Raw genomic sequence first — 21,286 nt, 5'->3', positions numbered from 1 at the left:
AAAAATGAGAGCATGGGAGAGTTTGGGAGGTATCACTGTCTTCTTCCTGGTGTTGTCAAAATGCCAGAAAGAAATGCCATTCCTCCTTTTTTTAAAGTTTCTACTGTGTTTTTTTTTTTTTTTTCCCTGGGAACTGGTGCTTCCCATCAAAACACACAACATAACATATGCCATGTGGTGGAGGCTTCAACAAGTAGAAAGGCCAGGGGATTTTGGTGAAGACAAGTGGAGCAACAAGCCAGACTGGAAAAAGTATCTGTCTTGATAAGCTGTTTAGTCTCATGTTAAGTGTTAAAATCCATTTTTTTCTTCAAATAATGGAAAAATCTGACAGCGGGATGAGATAATCCCACTTGTTTTCGATGCTGAGCAACTTTTTCCAGAATTTTTTTTTGAAACAAGTGGCATTTTTTTTTGATACTAGTAGTCTGCTTTGTTTCAACATATTTATGTTCCCAGAAAAAGATCTGAAACAAGTGAAACTGCATTGGAAACAAGTGGGATTATCTCATCCCACTGGGAAATTTTTTAAGTTGTCCAAAGTAAAGCAAGAGTTTTAGATATGAGACTGAATGACTTGTGGAGATGGGCATTTGGTGCAGTGCAAGTTAACCAGAGGGTGTAAATAAAAGTAAAAGTACAATTTTCTTGAATTATTTTGAAAATCTAATGACTGCTTTGTACAGAAATATAATATACGAAAGGTCATGAAGGGAGATTTTTAAAGATTTTAATACTAGAAGTTCAAAAGAGAGTCCAACTTATAGTCCCTTCGCCTTTGTAGTCTTGATCCCAAGTGTTTACCCTTGTGTCTGTGTTAATGGGACACCTACCTCTGGCACTTAAATTTTATACACAGGATCATAAAGTTGTAGGGTAGAATTGTGATATCATACTTTTTCCCCTTCCCATAATCCCACACTAGATCCTGGCCTCATCCACCAAGTTTCATTAACAGCGCACTCAAGCATCTTAACAGTCGTCCTGTGAGACCTTGTATTTTGGTCAGTAAAATGCACAGCCTGAGGGTAGTTCTTGTTTTCCTCTGGTACTGACCAGGGGCAGATGTGTTGCCACACATGGCCGCATTACATGAATATTGCTGGGCATCTGAAGCTGTAATCTGCTGTAAAGCCTCTAATGATGTTCATTTATAGACATTCAGCAAGATGTAGAAGAGCTCTGTCAAAAACATCTACCCTGGGTTTGAAGGATTCCCTAATTCTACTACATTTCCTCAACAATGCAACTTCTGGAATTGCTTGTAAAGTAAAATGCCAATCACAGACAATCACTGAGGGCTACAGTTCAGGCCAGTCCAGTCTTCATACTCAATGTCCATTTAAAGCCTTTATGGACAGCAGTAGCCAGTGAATTTATCCGCCAAGGGGGCAGATGTGTTGCTGTATTGGGCAGTTTGAGCCTGCTGCCTTCTGAAACCTACCTGGGGATTATGGGATAAGAGGATTGCCAAATGGAGAGATTTGATTTTATGGAATTAAAACTGTAATTCTCTCCATCTCCGCCATGGCCCACTGCAACCATTTCTCTACGTTATCATTTTCCTCCTCTATGCCATGCTCTCATGGCTGCTGAGTTGGACGTTAATCTAGCAGCCCTAGCAAAAGGCAAGTATTGTTCCATTACTATATGGCAGTTTTGACTTAAAAAGTCACAAGACAGGCATATTGTTGGCAGTCTTAAGGAGTCTCAAATGGCCTACATTCCATGGTAAGCTGTATAAAGTAAATTCTCTCCAAAGAAAGGGATGTGGAAGAATGGGGTGGGATGTTTTGGATGAGTTTCTATGCCAGTTGGCATTACCAGAGTGATAATAGTTACCCAAAGTCCCTGCCCTGAAATAATCTGGTGAGCATCAAAACAATGAAGGCAGCAGGTCTGACTGGCATTATGGCATTATTGTATGCCAGTGTTAGACACAAAAAAAACGCAGTTGTTCTCACGGCGTAGTCGCTTTTTTGCCCTTCCAAACTCTTTCTGTCGCTTTGCCTTCGCTCCTCTGCATCCGATTTTACCAACTCTTACCATCAGACCCCCTCCCCTTTCTTTCTCCCTGTATGTGGCACTCTGTATTCGCTGACCCTCGGGTAGCATATTGGGTTCAGGTCAAACTGAATTACTGAGGAATGTTCCCCTCTTCAATGGCCGGCTCAGTGGGCCTCAGCATGGGAGCACTTCCCCTTCACTGACAGCCAGTGGACTTTCATTTCGAAAGGGGAGGGGGGGGTGGCTCCTTGCAGACAAGTTTCCCATATAATTCCCACTGTCTGTCCAGTGTTCATCGGCACCGTGGAGCCGCGAGCCAAAGCACCCGGTTTAATGATGTGTACGTGTGAGGCGCGTCTCAGGATCTCGCCAACCCAAGCCTTGTTGAGACGCTCTGCCTGTGTGACTGCAGGCCATCCAGCTCAATTAAGGGTGCTTTGAATGCATTCCTCGCTTTAGCCTGCTCTACATTTATCTTCCCCCAAGAACAGCACGTGGGAACTCTAAAAACAGTCAGCCAGCGAAGGTCCCGCAGAGGGTTCTGTAAGCAGGGATGGTCTGGCATCACCCTGTTTTTGCTCTGCCCCATTGCAAATACAGCATTTATATGAAAAAAAAAGGGCGCTCTAGAAATGTTTTTGACATTTTGCCAGGCTGCATATTTTTGATGCAAAGAGCCAGACTGCAGTGTATTCCAGCGCGTATTGTGTTCCACTGAATGCTAAACAAGTCTGAAATATAGAAAAAAAGGACTATTGGACGTCTGTGCTGCATGTCTTCTCTTGGCTCAACTTGGTGTAATGTCACTCAGGAAAAACATAAAGTTTAATGGGCCAACACAATTTATAACCAATAAAAGGCTTTATTTGCTAGCTATCAGTGGCTTATTGCATGCACCGACTGTTTCGCCTGGAGACAAAGCTTTGCCCAGACACCCTCGCTGACTGTTAAGTGATGTCATTAGAGCCAGCGCATTTTTGCGGTTTCTAAATGGATGGACTCGCTCCATGTGAGTTCACCAAGGTGCGAAGGCTCTTAGGCTGTTTTTCCAGTTACTGCCTTTAAACTGCCTGTTTGTCAGTCAAGGATTATTTCTCTTTGTACAATGCCAGTTGTGGTGTCTTGGCATGCAACAATACGGACTTGTGTTGTCCCCCTTATAAAAACTTCTGCCTATGTTTGTCTTTTATGCATGTGTAAAGAAACCATGAGCCTGGGATTTAGTTTGAAGATTTATTTTGTAGGTTATAGTTGCATGCAAACATGCACACAGTTTACAACATAATATGGTATTGTTCTTTTACTGTTGACAGCTGTCCTGGTGACATACTTTCTCACTTGCACGTCACCAGTGTCAGATCAAAGCAGCCAGTGTGAATGTTTTCTCTTGCTTCATATTATTTCCTTGTCACAGTGATACATGCTGCAGAGCGAGCCATTTACGATAGGGAGGAGGGGGGTGGTTTCTTATTGAGGTCGTGTAGGGTGGGGAATGTCAACAAACTTCAGCGCCCCACTATCTTGGCAGTAAATCATCGGATAATAGTAGGAGAAACAAGCAGTGGCTTCAGGTGTTGGCCCAGCTGGGCCGGAGATGGATAGAGGCTGCTGGAGAAACTCGCCTTCATGCAGTACAATTCTCATTCTCGCTCCTATTCACTTTGATTTCCTTTACAAATGTGTTGACACTCACTTATAGAGACTATCATTGAGTACAATTGTAGAATAACCTTCAGTCTAAACATCAGACTGAACACCATTTTCAGAGTGGCTGAAATTCATAGAACAAACTGAGAAGAAAAAATAATGGACATAATGACAATAAAAGTTGAAGAGAAACAGAGGTGTGGTTGCAACACCAGTGCAGGGCGGATAAATTTATGGCGAAGGGGCTTCTACAATGGTTGCTAGCAACTTGCATTCACAAACAAACACAAACACACACACATCCACTGAGGGGTGGGTGGGGGTTGAGATGGCAGACCCTTGGCTTGAGTGCTCCTGTTTACCGTATCTTTGTTTCCATTGTATGGGCGCTGGCCATTTGTCTGCCTCTGTAAAGGGCTACTGTTTGCCCCGTCCTCTGAAAACGATGTGTTGACAGCCAATATAAAAAAAAAAAAAAACCCGTAGCCTTTGCACAGTGTCCATGAGTCAGCAGAACCTTCTAGTATTTCAATACAGTAGTCACCGTGAGTCCCAGCTCCCTAGTTACTTCAGCTCGGGTCAGGCAATGTGTGAAATGTGGAACACTGCGTGAAACATGTGACTTTCATGTATATGAGTCTTTGTATAATTGATTATGAACCTCTGTGGTTAATTTATGTGATGATAATAGACTGTAAATCAGAACTATTGTCCTTCAAGAACAACCTTACACCCTACCTCACACTACCAAGGATGTGTAATAAATAGAATACAGTAAAATAGAACTTTATTGTCCAGCCAAGGCAGGAAAATCATCTTTGGCACCACCAGACTCAACCAATATCAACCTGAAATACTTGCAAAAGTTGATATATATACATACATCAGTCTAATCCCAAACTCACCGTGGAGTAAGACTTAAAATAAATCTTGCTCAGTCTTACTCACACTCCATCACACGTCTCATTGTGTGACATAAGCTTCATATCAGCCATACATTTAACGGCTGAGTGGCCTCGTCTGCAGAAAAAAACACACATAATTTACCTGTTGGGACATGAGTGTCTGGATGGGAATGTGTTTCTTTTTTTGGGGAAAGGGGGTTGGCGGGGCATCTCTGCTTTATTTGATAGTGATAGTGGAGAGAGACGGGAAAGGCAGGGCAGAGAGAGGGGATGACATGCAGCAGATGGCTCGGGCTGGAATCAAACCCGCGCTGATGCACGGTGCGCCCTCGACCAGGTGAGCCACGTCCCCTGGCTGGGAATGCGTTTTGATAAGCTCAGTTTCAAAACATGCTGCGTCTGCATGAGTTTTTCAGGTGGTGCAACCCCCTGTATCCCTGATATCTACATCTCTTTTCGCCGTTTTGTATCTCTGGTTGTGCTGGTCCAGCTGAAGCCCCCCTTTCATGTTCACCACTACGCGTCTTGTGTTTTGATGCAGACATGAAAGATTAAAAAGTGTGCGAGTGCGTACGGCGGCGAATCCGTGCCTGTGTTTATACATGTGTGCTCATGCGTGCGCTTATGACTGCCCCATGTGTCTGCATGTGTCTTGATTCGTCCACATTCTTTGTGAGGTGCTGGTGAGTAAGTCTCCCGACAGACAGCCGGCTATTGCGGACATTTTTAAAGCACATCTGCTCGTCCGCAATGTTGTGCTTCGCCTGGGCAGGAATGCGTCTGTGGCTTGGAAACAATTGAGGTCAGGCCCGACTTGCCAAATAAGAAAACATTTAGGGAGACAGACAGTCAGACAGGGGTTGTCCACGCTCAGCGAGTGCATTCCTCACAGCTCAGGAGGAGCCTTGGAGGATTCCTCATGGCTCGTTTTTGCCATTTCTTACCATCTTTGCCAAAACTTAGTGGATGCGTTTAATTGGATCCTGTCCATTATTAGGCTCCTTTGTCTGATCAGCTTTGTCTGACTGTTTTCACATGCTCACAATATGCAAATCATTGCCCTCATTGTGGTCATGCACATATTTCCCTTAACCCCTTAAAAACCCTTAAATTTCCCTTAATGTAGCGTCAAAGACAGAAAAACTGATCTTTTTTCACATTCTTCAACAGTGGTTGCAATACTTACTCTACATATTCAAACCCAAGATGCCATTGTTTTATGGCTGCAGGATTACATCAAATAGAAAATATCTACATGTCTTGTGCATCATTTTTTTTTTTTTTTTAAGCATTTTCCTGTAATTCAGCAGGACAGATTTGGTATCTTTGGAAACCTTGGGATAATGCACTATAATTTAGGATAAAGTTCTGTGGGTTTGAACAAAGCGCGGCCGCACAGAATGCATTTGTAATGATGATATCAAATGATTTTCCATTAATCCTCTCCTATTCATGCAATCTCCCACACTGAGGCTGGCAATTGAAAGCATCAATCATGTGCTCCCCCATAGGCTGCGAGGGACGTCAGTCATTTCCTTCCTGTCAGACAACTGCAGTTATATCGCTCCCTTTGCTTTTATGCCGCTCCAGTGTAATTAAACTACAAGCTATCCAGCGGTGAGACTTGTAAAATATCAGGGCGAGATGCAATCAGAGATGGAAAACATGAACGCCTCAACGCGTTCAACATTGTTGTTGACTTTGGATGAAGCTTGCAAATCATACTCATCCCTGTCTGACTGGTTTGCTCAGTGCGGTGCACAGGTGTCCAAATAAAATCCAATACACAATTCACAGGACTAATCTTCCTGTGAAGTATGAAATGACTGGCAAAGGTTTTAATCAAGCTAAAATAATTAAGCCAGAGTGTTTACCTGGCCTACATTTTGATTGACGCGTGAGAACAGCTTCCATTATGCAACCGTGTTTACATGTGTGCCATATCCAATTAGGTGTTTTAACATTTCCTTTTTTAACTTCATTAGCATGACATTGCTTAACACAGCTTGAATTTAACTGCTGCCTCCAATAACAATTCTGCCCTAGATTTAAAAAAAAAAAAAAAAAAAAAAAAACTTAGGTCTGACAATAAGGAACAATATAATGTTTTTTTTTTTTTTTTGGATAACATAATTAAGACAGCATGCTTACTGTGATACATTAGCTCACTCAGGCCTTGATTCACGTCTGTGGAAGACGTTTGTCATGCCAGATGAAAATGAATGGCAGCAAATGGTTTCAAGAGAAGATAGAGAAACAAAGCCCGACATGTAGGTCTATAGAAGACAGCAGATGACATGCTGTAATTACAGAAATGACATATGTAATCTAAACATTTAGCGCCAACTTATAGAAAGACTGCCTTTGTCATTTAAGATCAACATATTGATGCGGTTTCCTCCCTACAGAAAAATCAGACAATAGCGCTTTTGTTCGGGTTTTTATGATTCATTTACCAATGCATCATGATTGTTACAAATACATTTGCTTTGTATTTCAGTTCCTCGTAATGCTCCATGTTGGAGGAGACATAATTAAGAATGGAGTTTATTATCCATTTACCTTAAAACACACAGCAACAAAAGAGACTAATTAGAAATGGCTCTCTTTTATTGTTTGGACGTTTCAAAGCCACATGGCAGCATGGCAGGCGGCTGCTCTTTGTGTGCTTCCAGAGAAACCTCATCACATTTCACCTCGTCAATAATTGATGGTCTGCCGCGGCGAGGTAGGGCCTCGTTGTGCCTGGCTGGCTGGGTGGTAGGTCGGCCCGGGCGCGCGAGGTGCTGACATGTGGCTCCTGTTTTCCGCTGCCCTCCGGTGCAGACGGGGTCCACAGTGGGAGGCGGGAGGTCAGGAGCCAGCTGTGGGCGAGGCGACAGGAACCGGCCCAGGTCGGAACGCCGCTCGGCATCCGCAGCGATACCTCTTGGTGATTGATTGGCCCTGCCTCGTGCACTGGGACCAATTGAACGGTCACAGATGTGCAAACCCCGCCCCTCGGAGGCTCGGGGCAGATGAAAGTGTTCACTCGATATGATGAAGCAAATTTTGACGCCACCAGGGTATGCGGGGTGCTCTGCAGATCTAACATGAGAAACCAAATTTATTATCTTTTTTTTGGCATTGCACATCATGATGCAGAGATTTAGCTGACAGGGTGAAAAATCCATGTGTCATTTAACTGTTCCTGGGGGCACAAAGTGTTACATAACACAGCTACAGCAGGATTAAGGATGGGAATGACCTGTCCAAAGAGAGGGGGACGAAATATGGCTAGTTTCCCTTAAAACTCGATGCCCTATGTTGGCCGCGGATATTGCGTGCATATCAGGGCTCTTACCCAGCAGGGAAGCAGACACTAATACATAAATGCATGGCAGCGCTCATCCAAATATTTATGCACCCCTCCCTGCCACCCTGTGTATATTTGTGGTTTTGAGAGATTGAGATGTGTTTAACGCCCTCGCAGTCTCTGTAAGCCTCCATCACAATACTGAAAGCATAGCTGATATGTATTCATCCTTTTATGCAACTTGATGGCTGTATTTATGCCAGTTTGAATAAGCGCTGCGGGGAAAACTGAATGCATTATGTCAGGTTTAACCCCTTGAACTCAGATTTTTCCTTTATATTTCCTGCTTCAAAGTTAAATACAGCTTTTTTTTCTCCATAATGTACAACAGTTGCACATATATATATTCTGTATCTTCTGGTTGCAATGCGTCTTTGAAGCTATGCCACACTTGCACCGAGTTAAATATAAAGCCGAGATGTTTCATGGCTGCAGCATTACATCAAACAGAAAATATCTAGATTTTTTTTGCATCTTTTATACACATTTTCCTATAATTTGATATGTTTGGTATCTTTGGAAACCTTGGGATTGCTACTAGAACTTCCAGTGAAGTTGTATTGGTGTGAACAAATCTCAGCAACACAGGATTCATTTATATTACCCACCAATGAGACTGTCTGTGATGCCTTTACCACACTTGATTAGAAGGCAGTGTGATTTGTTTTGCAAGCGAAAGGCTCAGCTCAAAATGCGAGATTTCTTTTCCCTTTTTCATTATGCTCCTCGCCATCAAACACCGACTCCGCTCAACGCACAATGGATCAAACCACCTGTATGGAGGAGCCGCGATAACAGCGATGACACCGCAGCGAGCGTCTGCCTCCCACAACGCAGTTCAAAGCGTGCGGCCCCGACATGTCAGCTCAGGTTGGCAAATGCTACGCGCTTTGATTGATCCTTGACAGGTCGTGTCTTTGCATGCCGCGACGCTCCGGTGCCGACGCTCGGCCTGTTGTCTCCTCGTGAATCCAGAGGCAGGAAGTGAGCGAGGTGGATTTGCACAGTGTCTGCGCACGGAGAATGCATGGGGGGGAAACAGGGTTGATTTGGTATGAATGCAACAAGCGCTCTGTGGTGTCTCTCTCTAATCTCAAAAGAAGGGCTGAGGATGTTTGACGCTGCCGGAATCAAGTTTGAAAACAAGGAAAATGATCCTTGAGGTGCGTGTGTGTGGGTGATACTGTAGAGGGAATAATGAGAAACAAACTTGAAATGAAAGCGCTTTTTTAGCCCCGCTGAAGGATAACACCACTGCTGGGTGAAAACCTTGTTTGAGATACAAGGTTTTCTGCCAACTTTTCAGAATCTAGGAAAAAAAAAAAAAAAAAGTCTTATTTTTAGCTTGAGCAGAATGTCTCTTTGAGCTTATCCAGATTTGAAAGGCTTTTATAAGCCCAAGAGGTCAGAGAACCCACAGAGGATGATGTAAACCTTCAAATAAAGTGAAAACTGATCTGGATTATTCTGTTTCAACATTTTTCTACTTGTTCCTAGAAAAAAAAAATCCCGAAACAAGTGAAGCTGCATTGGAAACAAGTGTGATTATCTCAATCCTCTGGTATTTTTTTTTTTTTTTTTTTTTTTTTTTACCTTGTTTTAAGAAAAGCAAGCCTCCAAGACTGAAGATTAGACTAACCGAGTTGTTCGGATGAAGATTTTTTTTCCAAGCAGTGTGTTATTGCCAAAGTCACTGGCTGTCCGCCTGTCGCTGCAGTGACTTGTAAGGCATGGTAAGAGCGGCACGAGTGTGTTTGGATGGAAAACGGGACGGCGGTATGGGATGTCAGCTGCTTTGCCCCCTCTTCAGCAGAGCCCGGCAGGACACCCTCCGCTGGTAACGCCGCTCACCACGGCCTCTGACTCTATCAGGTGATTCCAGGTCAGCGGGAACTGCTGGAGGCCCGCATTGACGTGATCCCTGCCCACGACTGGCTAATGGAATTTACTCAACCGTGCTTTATAATGGGGCTTAAAGAGGAAGAAAAACAGCGGAGGAATGCATCAGTCATCTGTGCCTCTGTCACATGCACATACATACAAAGACGTGGACTGTAATGATGAAATGGTTCCCCTTTAATCCAATATGCACAATGGCTTGGGGAGTCAGTGGACCCACGGATGATCGCTCTGAGCAAAATGTCACATCCTTATGGGAGTCAGCAAGAAACAGATCTGCAGGGGTGTAGCGAGTTTGTACCAAAACTGAAAAGCGAGACTCTGCATGGCCTTGGTTTATCATGCCACAAATGTTCTGTGATTTTTTTCCCCCCCAGTTTAGGTCTCGCTCATGAAGTTTTTTGAGAACAAGTCGCAGCACTGACATCTCCACAAACTGCAGACAAAGGCTTTCTGTTGCTACACTGCAGATTATGCAGAACGCTGGCAGAAACCCGTTCAGCCTTTTGATGGTTTGAACTGTTGAACTTGTATTCTGAGTCAGTTACGTTTTTTCAAGCCCAACTGTGATACAAACAGAACTAAGGCCTACAAACCAAGTCGTACTATTAAAGAGTAACTAAAACCCAAATGCAATCTGTGTGAGGCCTGACCTCTAATGGTGAAAAGGAGTGTGGCTGGTCTTTGGTGGCAGGTGATGTCACCACAAACAGAGCACAACAGGTAGTGACAAGACAGCTTCGGAGTTGCTGTATGGTTTATTTTCTCAAAAACATCCAAATTAATGTGGCAATTGTGTCCCCCTTACACCACGCGCTTACACATCCGTTACAATAATATGGCTAATTCCATATCTGAACTCCAGCCGATGGTTTGAGATACGCTGTGTGACACAGCTGCCTCCAGGTTGGACTCTTGCTCGCCGTCTGGCTGTTTTGATAGGCCGGTTTACACAGCTGGTAGAAGTTAATAAAGCGAATGATTGGCAAAATGTCTCTCATTGGTTGGTGTGATTGAAATGCAAATATCAGATGCATTCAGAGAGGAACATGTCAGGATTCCATATTGATTTCATCCGCGCCTGAACGCTGTTCAAATCTTGCATTGTTCCAGCGAACGGCAATCGGATACAAATGTTGCCGGTGAGCATTTTTTTTTTGCAGAGGAATACTGTTTTGACTACTGCTTGTGCCAATTACTATAATTATGTTTAACACAGAATGTCAAATTGCTCTATATTTGGCAATGATCTTCTCGGGGCGCAGTTGGCTCATGCTCCGGTGCGCCTGGAACATGCCTGTGCATAAGTGGCCTGAAACTTAACCCCTTCCAGGGCTGACGCTCAGCCATAACACAGACTGGAGGAATTCCAGGCCGCTCCTGTTTAACAAAACAATACACAGAGTGAGGACTTCCAGAGGTTTCTTTTTTTCCCCTCCCTTTCCCAAGGTAGTGTAATAGTGTAAGCATGTGCTGTAATAGGAAGAGACACATTGTGTATTTGGAGCATGTATTACTCAGGTTTAGGTGTGGAGCGTGCGCACACACACACACACACACACACACACACACACACCCGCATGCCTTTATGAATGTGCACAGGTCTGCTCATACACTTAAACAGTCAAACTGATACTGACACATATACACACACATGCAAGCACACACACACACACACACACATAAACAGAATAATTTCTCACACATGTACATACACTCTCTTAAACACATGTACACAAAATCTCATACACATACACACACACACATACACACTTACATTCACTTCTCCCTCTCTTTCTTCACACACACACCTTTATGAATGTAAGCACAAAGGCTCACACAGTCACACACACAATAAACACACCCATACACAAACTTTCACAGACACACACGCATGCATCTTTCACTCGCTTCCCACACTTTCCAGACTCACACACACACACACACACGCCCTTACACGCTCACAGAGCCACCTCTCCCACATGCTCACACACAGACACACACACACTAAAACACTCACACACCCAAACACGCCCCCCTGGCTCACAGCTTTGGCACTTTGCTTGACTTCCTCCTGGATTTGTCGCCTCGCTGTGTTTGACAATAAAGCGTGCCCGGCTCAGCTCGGCCTGACTCGGGGGAAACACCGTCCACCGGCAACGTCAGCCCAGACGGCACATTCACCCAACAACTCTGCACCCCCATCTGTCTTAATCATCGGGGTTTTTTCCCCGCAGGTAAGTCGCTGGGGAACAATGATGTCTTGTCAAAGCCGACGACGTGTTGCGTTAGTCATGAGGTATTTTGGGATTCTGGGGGGTTTTGGATGTCTTAAGATCTGAGGTATTGCACTTCTGGCAGTTTGAGCAATACTAAACACTTCTTCATGTCCCGCCAACGTGGTCCATATGCAGGATATTATGCTGTCATGGTGGCATCTGTGTCTGTCTGCGTCTAGAGACGTTCCTGCGAACACAAGGACTCAAGAACAATGCCTCATACTAACCTCAGCTTGTGTTGCAAGCCTTTGATCGAAGTGACAAAGCCGTTCTTTATATAAATTTGTGCTAATTGTTTAGGTTTCGTCTGTCAACTTAAACCACAAGTTCACCCTATAGGCTGGATCCTGGATGGTCTGCTTCTTAAAACTGCAGCAGTCTGCCAGTCCCATCAGTGGGTTAGACAGTCCAAGTGCATGCTATGCAGGAAAATGTACAGGGAAATGTATATAAAATGATGCACAAGACATGTAGATATATTTTATTTGATGTTCTGTTGCAGCCATAAAACAATGATGTCTTGTTTTTGAATATTTCACTCAACGTAACTGTGATGTAGCTTCTCGAAAGCATTGCAAACAGCAGATTCATAATGGATTTGACACTGTCGGGAAAAAAAAGGGGGGAAAAGTTTGTTTTTGAACATTTTTGTTTTTATTTTTCTACCAGGGTTGAGGGGTTAAGGTAAAGAATTCACAGTTTGCTGCTTGTCATGTTGAGTTTGTCATGTTGAAGACTTGAACTGAACTGAACTCCATTTGAAAAGTTGACTACGTGTGTTAGAATTAGCAGGAAAACAAGTTTTGAGAGTCCGTAAACCAGCATTCAGAGTTATGTTTTGTCATTTCCAGCTATTTCAACACTTGTTTTATAACACTTGTTTACGTGATGTTAATCGGCAAGCTGATTCCAGAGAATCGTATTTGCTGATGTGAGTCATGCATTGCATCAGTTAACGCCATTTTAGATATCATTTACTGAGCATGCGGCATCAGACTGTGTATTTCTGTTAATCCACCTGAGATGTGGACATTATCCATTGTTTTATGTTGCGGGAACACAGCACAGAGGGAACATGCGGCTGTTTTCAATTTGAAAACCAGGGCGGGAACACAGAGTGGCCCCCAACAGTCTCTAAGGGCATTCATTTGTTACTGTCCGTCTGAGCATTTTGCTCTGGAATGAATCACTTCCAGTGTCACTTGAACCAACGGAGCATGAACACTGTCAGGGGTTTATGGTTTGATTCCCACACCTACTGAAAATGCGAGAAAGTTTGGAGAAAAGCCCTTACAGTGTGGTACATGCTTCAACAGCATATACTGTGTGTCTTGTCTCCTCCTGTCAGAACCAGGCGTGTTTATCCAAGAGCAGTAGTCGTGTTGTTGTGATAGCTCAGGAAAAGCCATTAAAGAGAAGCTCTTTATTATCCGTGCTAGTGCCAAGATTTATCCCATTAACGTCTGGAATGCCCTCACGTGGGAAACGGATTGGACGCGTACAGTCATTTCCTTTGTTTAGCTTTCTGCATGTGCTTGGTGTGTGTAAGAGGGAGAGTGGGAGTGGGAGAGAGAGAGACACACTTCTTTGAGTATGTGTATGTGTATGTGTGTGTGTGTGTGTGCATGTAAAATCTGGCATGAGGATGCCCTGCTTTTTCGTTTCCTCTGAGCTATTTTCATCCAGACAGAACTGCAAGCCCTCTGGTTTCTGTGCTGTTAGCGGATGACCCCATCCCGTCTGTGTTTGTCTGTTTGTGTGTGTGTGTGTGTGCATCTGTGCGTGTGTGTGTGTGTGTGTGTCTGCTGATGTGCTGGCAGGACTGTGTGTTTTCTCTTGCTTAGCAGAAGACAGAAAGAGAAGGAAGAGCAGTATGCCACTTTGTTTCCTACATATGTGACCAACAGTAGCCTCTGATGACACATTGTCAGTGCCGTCCACTGCCAACATGAGAGAGGTTCCTCTCTTATGCTGGTCATCATTAATTCATGCATGGAAATAATGAATGAATTATTCAATAATGTTTGTTTTATTTTGGAAATTAATTATTCATTTAAAGGCAGCAATGTATCCCAATGTGTCCCCTAACATTAAAAAAAATGGGATGAGGTTACGCTGCCTTAAAGAGCTGCCAAGCCCAAAAGAATTTCATTAGTCTGGTTTCCATGTCCCGTGATGGTCTAAATGCTGCTCCAGAGCCTTTTCCCATGCTGACAATACTGGATACTTGTGATTTATTTATTTATTCATTGGCATAAAACAAGAAAAATTACACCTCTTGAATGCTGGAGCTTGTTCCTAGCCCGTCCAGTACAAAAATAGTACAAAAAATAGTATTTATCAGTCCAACCCTAATAGATAGAGGACATGGGACTTTCACCTGACTGATCATGCTGCACAGTGCAAAATGATAACCAGTTCTCTGTCTTCCCTGTCTGTGTTCCCTCTCTGTTTTTCTGTGTGTGTTTAGGGAAAAGCTGGCTGTGGCTCGCCTGCAGAGGGAAGTCGCACGGAGCAAGAGCGAAGGAACAATGGTAAAGTGCAGTGGAGTCGCTCTCCCTATAATCTTCGCAGCGCCAAAGAAGCCACAAGTTTGCTTACTTCAGACACCCACACATGCACACGCTCAAGGTCTGCCAAGCCATCACGCCAGCCCGAGTCACCCACCATTGTCTCAGCACCATTCATCAGATGGGCTTAAAGAATCCAGCTCTGTCCCGGAGACAGCAGCACATAAGCAGATATTTTGCAGCAAATTGGATATTTTAACTTCACTTTCTTTCATTCAGTTGCTCATTCATGCCGTCCAGTGAGTAGACCGGATCCAACAACAGGTATTCGGATGTATGGTCAGATTGCGTGACTTTCAAAGCTGCGGCTGGGCTTAATCTGTGTTGCAGTTGTCACGCTGCATTGTACCAGGCTTTTTTGCGGAGAGCTGATAGTGTGCTTTCAGTTCTCCTTTATAGAAAAGGGAACTTGTGCAACTAGGGAAACCAGGAGGCAGACATGCATGGGGGAAATGTTTGTTTGTGTATTTTAACACTGAGACTAATGACTTAGGGTGGAGATTTTTTTTGCAGTGTATGTATCGTGTCTGTGCATGCATGTATATTCGTAATTGTGTGTGAGGCCAGAAAGCGAAAGACGTGCTGTGAAGCAGAGCTCAGCTGATTGTAGCCTCGGAGCAGTGGGTCTAACCAGCGGGCCCAGCTGTTTGGCTGCACCCCAGTGACGCCAACGATTCTCTTTATGGCAACAGGCTCAAGGCGTCGGCGCGCAACGGCGTAGATTTTGCACGATTGCGTGTGATTCCCCATCGATCCCTGCAGGAGGAATACGTCTTTTGTTTCTCTCCAAGAACAGTGGGGTCAGATGCAGAGCAGCACCCCTGGAGCTGGTACCGATTCAGTGTCTTGCTGAAAGGCACTTCAGCGCGGATGCTTGCTGTCATCGGGGGTTTGAATGTGGATCTTTTGGTTGTAGGGCAGTTTCTCTAATCATCGCACCATGCTGCTGCACAATCGGCGCCCAGAGATTGCATAGTGGTTAAAACACAGCCATGCTGGTGTAGCACTGAATCCAAACAAAGCGAAAACTACTCTGAATCTTAACCACAGAAAAACAGGATAAGCAACTCTCCTTTTAAAGATTTTGTGTATTTCTATCGGTACAGTAGCAGATGCATCATCAATCTAGCCAATTAGTTTTTGCTTACTCATACCTTAGCTCTGAAATTTAGATAAATGATTATACCCCTTTTAGGCTGACCTAAAATCACTCTGCCATCTAGCACTTAAACTCAGTGTAAATAGCAATTCAGTCCCACACTAAAAACACCCTGAAACAGTTGCTGTTATCGACATTTGTTCAGTCAGTAGATGAGTAAACAAGTCAGGAGCTCATTTGCAACAGTGATACGAGACATGCTCTACATTTAAAGTAGGCGAACCTAACTTCCATGCACCAATCATATTACATTTTACGAATACATTTTCCCTGTTGGATTGGACACTGCGTTTCGGTCGCATTGCAAGACTGTGGCATTCTTCTCAGGAATCCCCGGTGGAGGTGGAGATGACCATCACTTCCTCAGCTCTTGAGGCCAAAACAACCAAAAGAATGCATGAGAGCATGATCATCCCATGAAAGGGATGGTCATGCTCTCATGCACTCATATTTGTATGCGTGTTCATAAGTGCTTTCCTCAAATTGTGTAAGAGAGCACATGGATTCAGTGTGAATGTGTGTATTGTATCTTTGTTGTGTTGACGACCACAGCCTTCTGTTGTTTTTTTTTTTCCCCACCCAGTGATTTGAACTGGAAAACAATCGCATACTCACCCCTCTGACCTCGAGGAGGCTCCTCAAAACTGTTGCCCCATTCATGCATGTGAAGGAAGAGGTTTAAAATTGATTTCCACGGTGGATGGGTGTAGATTAACGGTATGCATGCAGCCCCCAAGGGCCTCAAGGTATTACTGCATGACCATCACACCAGAGTCATGCGTGCTGCACTATTTTCTATACGAAAAGTTGTTCAGGAAAATAATTACCTTGAGGTTATCATTCAACACATAAATCCAAGTGATCCTGTTGGTAAATTAATTATTATTTTGCCAGCCAAGGATTAAACTTCTCTTCTGTTCTAAAAGTTGCACTGAATTAGTGGGATCACTTTTACTCACTATCACTTCAATCTCATTGTGGAAACTAACTGCTCATAATTATGTTTATGTGCCCACACCTCAGGACCACACCTTAGCTTGTCAGCACCTCCTCCTCTAGCACTGGGTCTGCAATATCAACAGCCCTGACCTCAAAGCTGAGCGAGCCCAGGAAAAACATATCAGCCGCCAAGCTGTGAGACTGTATTAAAAGGCCAGCTCTCAGACTCACGCGAGTGGATGACATGCTAATTATGACTTTGGAGGGGTGTGTGTGTGTGAATACGTATGTGTATGTCTGCGCATGCACTGTGCAAGAGAGAGAGATGAGTTATCTGTGCCAGACAGGAGGAGGGTGAGGGGAGATGGACGGGGGTAGGGAGGAAGAAAGGGAGGAGGGTGATATCACTAAGCTCCATTTGAAATTGGGATTATCCCTGCCGGAGTCCCCTTGCGCTCTCTCTCTCTCTCTCCCTCTCCCTCTCTCTCTCTCTCTCTCTGCCTCTCTTTCTCTCTCTCCTCTTTTCTGTCTCTCTCTCTCTCTGGCATTCCTGGGAGGCTGCAAAGCTCAGGCACGGTTCTTTAATAGAAATGAAAAAGAGACTGCTGCATCAAGGAGATAATTGTCAAAGTGCTGGCAGTGTGAAGTGTGAACTGCTCACCACCCTGTGCCCCCGCCACCCCCACCCCCCCACCTTCCATGCCCACCCACTTCCCCAACCCCCATCTCCTCCTGCCAAGGGCCTAACCCAGAGAGACGGATTAGAGAACCACAGACTTTTGAAGTGGCTATACCCTTCCTCTATATCTGATGGCTCTCTTTAAACGCCTCTGTTCCCTGCCTCTGTCTTCCCTCTCTACACCCATTAGCGTCTTGTGTGTAACGCGATCACAGAGACAGAAAGCGGCAATGCCACCCAATGCCGTCTTGTGCCGCGCGCTCCAGCTCAGCGGCTCCGCGGGGACGTGTTGTGTTGTACCATTACGAGCGCATTGTGTAGGCAAAGAATGCCAAACGCATCATTACGATTGTGAAAGGCGCTCGAGCACACTGGCACAATTGTAAGCCCCAAGTCTTGCTTGTGCACTTATACAACCATCAGTGTAAATGAAACCGTATTAACAGCAGTGTTTACTGAGGAGAGTGTGTGTTTTAATTGGGCCTCCTGTTGGGAAACACTATGGCTATTGCCAGTGCAAAAGTACAAGACTCTTTTGTTATGGATCATTTGGGGGAACTGCCTGAAAGTTTCTGAATAATTTGCTGTGCAATCTTAGGTTGGGGATACTGCTAAGTGGGTCTGCAGAGAGATTTACTTTATTGTAAATATGGCCACACAAGATGCTTTTGTTATTAGTTAGAAGTGATATAGTGTAATAACCACCAGACATGTCTGTGTTTGACCACTATTTGTTTCGCAAACTTTATTTTGGGCCCTGGACACAGTGCTTTTGGCCCACTTTCTGGAGTGTGATCTTTCAAACCTTTACAAGAAAAACACTGGATTTCCCACAAGGTATTTGATAGAGCACAGGCCACGGTTTATTATGTGAGGTCCTCAAACACAGTGTCCAGTCTTTTTCCATCAAGCCTGCCCTGTCTGTCTTGGAGTCAAACCGCTCATTCAGAGCCTCGTCGCTGCTGTAGGTTTTCTCTGGAATTCTTCACACCCCAACCCAGAGGCGTGGTACAGGGCAGGGCTGCTCGCTTTCTCCCACTTTCTTTTGATGCCACTCTGAAGTGCAATCTAAGTCCGTCACGGGCAGGATACAGGGTTTCCTGTCAGGGAGAAAACAGAAAAAAACAGAAGTCCACATGCAGGGTTGTAAGCTGCTGCTCAGGGGCCGGGCTGTCCATTAAAAAGGCCATTTAAAAACGTTAGGTAAGATTATAACCGCTGGAAACAGCTGTCTAAACAACATGTGAAAATAAACGCGCTCACTTTGCAAGGAACTGGCTTTATTTTTCCTTGGCTTTTGTGGACGCACTGTGGTATCTGAGCTTTAACAGGCAAATAATTAACCTCACACAGATTCACACACACACACACTGTTATTTTCCCTCCGTGTTTGGGTTGATTGTTGGGTTTGATTTGTTCATGCTTGAGTGAAGCATAAATGCAATAGATTGAAACTGCTTCTATGTCAGCTCGACTTAATTGTGTGACTTACTCCAAAGAGTCTAAATATGAAATTTCTAGAATGGAATTCATGTAGAAAATGCAATTAAGATAAGCAGAGAGGCACTGAGTGTGTGAATGTGAGTAAGAGCAGACAGCTGGCACTCTGTATAGCAAAATACAGTATGTCCTGGAGCCAAGATAGGAATCAGCTATTTCTGTCCATGAAGACAGATTTGTCATGTGTTACAGTGCACACAACTTCATATGACATAGTTCATAACACTGCATCATATGAGAAATAGCATACCATCAAATAGTACTTCTTGTAGTGAGAGGACTGAATACACTGCAGAGTGAGTTCATCATAAAGGCTCATTTAATCAAATATTGAGTAAAGTATTTAAACAAATGAAACTAGCCTGCTGACCCGAAATGCGAATCAGCTTGCGTCAAGATTTTGGTCTTTAAAAAAAAAAAAAAATTCTTGATACAGGAAAAATAAACTAACCACTCCACTGTTTCTAATGCAGTTTCAGGTGTTGTTTCTTAAATTTTCAGGGGAAAACTGTGAATCAGTGCAGAATAAGGCAGATCTTGATACATTTATCAAGAAAATAATGTGTTGATTTGTTGATTTGCATTCAGAACAACAATTTGCCCTCTTTGCTACTCGAGGTAGATAAGAATGATACATTTTTAACAGGGAGCAACAGGGTTGATGGGAAATGTCGTGTTTAATTTGAGAAACTCCAGCACTAAAAGCACTACTGGTGTGAGATACAGGTTTCCAGCCATCTCAACCATAGCCTCATTTGTTAGCAGTAAGTATGCTAAGGTATTGCAATTTATTTGACCATGATAAATTGATGTAAGATGATGAAAGAATAGGCCTATGGTAAGATGCTGTACAGTGTGCTTTCAGCAGATAAAGCAGGGCTTTGAGGGGCTCCTAGCTTTTAGGGATAGAGAGGACCGGTCCTCATGGAGAACCAACGCTGAGGGACCCTCACGAACGGTATCTGACAGCTGTTTGGAGAGTGTGTGACAGCGTGGAGGTTTGGGGACCAAGGGGGACTCAGGTGCTGTCTCTGCAGATTGGGCTTATCAGCCACGGACAGGGGTGAGGGCCGAGCTGGGGTCCCCCAGCGCTCAGCACATTCACCGGGTGACGAGCGCTGACAGCCGGCCCCAAATCGCATCTCCACACCGTCCCTTTCACCCACTCTTCAGAGGGCCCTGAGTGTTTTTTGTGTATATATGTGTGTGAGACTGACTGAATGACTCGGTGTGCGTGGGTGGGGTGGGGGGTTGGGGATGGGGGCTCCCTTGGCAATGATAAATGGGCCACTCATATGATTTAGCATATTCCTGGGGTGTGTGTATTATTTCCTATAGTGCCAGCGGCTGTCTAAGAGAGAAGTAGCACACTCTAATGTAGTGGTGGCCCTCCATGATAATTGAATTGATGGAGCCCTGGGGGACACAGGGCTGTGATTTTTAGTGAATAACACACTGGTTAGGCTCAACTGTATTTCCAAGATAAGTCATCTCATGTTCCAGTGAATTGCCCCTAAAGATGAAACACCTTTATTTCCCCTGTTATGTGATCTTTGTCACACACTGCAAAGAAAGCAGAGCATAAACGATATTACATCTTCTGAATGAAAATGCCTGGAAAATAACTTAATGCACCTTTACGTGCACTTTTCCACAGAGCACAGATGTCATTTAAATGTTACGTCTATGCTTTAGCCCAGCTTGTTTTCAGCTATGTACATCCCAGTTTTAGACTAATCAATAAAAAATAACATATTTTTAAGTAATGCATAAATAGCTGTTATTTCAAGCATATGCACCAGAGAAGTTCACATGTGCAAGGTAATGCTTTAGGCGTTTTATTATAGTAAATATGGTCTAAGACATAGATGTTTACTAAACTTTCACTTTTAAGCTTAGCTGAGTTTTAGCCTTGACATTTATAGACATTATATGAAATCTGAAAATTATCAATGGGTTGTACCTGCAGCATAAATGACACCTTAGGCGCCTTTTTTGTTTTCATGGCAGCGCTTGATTCGTCTTTAGTGAGGCGCATTTGACCTGGCATTTCAAAGACAGCGAATGTGCCAGGCGGCCAAATCCTCCTCATGTTACACTTTCATCTGAATTCAGCCTTGCCAACACACACGCACCCACACCCACACCCACACACACACACACACACACACACACATGCACACAAACACAGCCTAGTGGCATGTTTTATTTATGAATGAGGAACCTGCACAGTGTATTGTGTCCCTGATGTTTGCCTAAGCAGCAAGCCAGAGATCTGCTCCCGGCCTTTTGATTAGGCAAAGAGCTCCAACCAAGGGTTTTCTGTGTAATGAAGAGATTATTGAGT

The 21,286-nt window shown here is 44.1% G+C and overlaps 1 protein-coding gene across 4 annotated transcripts in view; it reads left to right on the top strand.

Moving 5' to 3' along the window:
- The window catches only part of LOC115372343 (nck-associated protein 5-like), a 124,079-nt gene that overhangs the window by 31,550 nt on the left and 71,243 nt on the right, over positions 1 to 21,286 (top strand). For 3 of the 4 annotated variants that reach the window (XM_030070153.1, XM_030070161.1, XM_030070188.1), the window contains one exon: positions 14,563 to 14,626. In XM_030070153.1, the coding sequence (XP_029926013.1) occupies positions 14,563 to 14,626 (64 nt within the window). Of the gene's footprint in view, positions 1 to 11,980; positions 12,051 to 14,562; positions 14,627 to 21,286 lie in introns of those variants that run through there. The other variant, XM_030070169.1, reaches the window with a different exon arrangement.

This window comes from Myripristis murdjan, chromosome 2 (assembly GCF_902150065.1).
Source record: "Myripristis murdjan chromosome 2, fMyrMur1.1, whole genome shotgun sequence".
NCBI classification, from domain to species: domain Eukaryota; kingdom Metazoa; phylum Chordata; class Actinopteri; order Holocentriformes; family Holocentridae; genus Myripristis; species Myripristis murdjan.
This window is presented reverse-complemented; position numbering and strand designations above follow the sequence as displayed.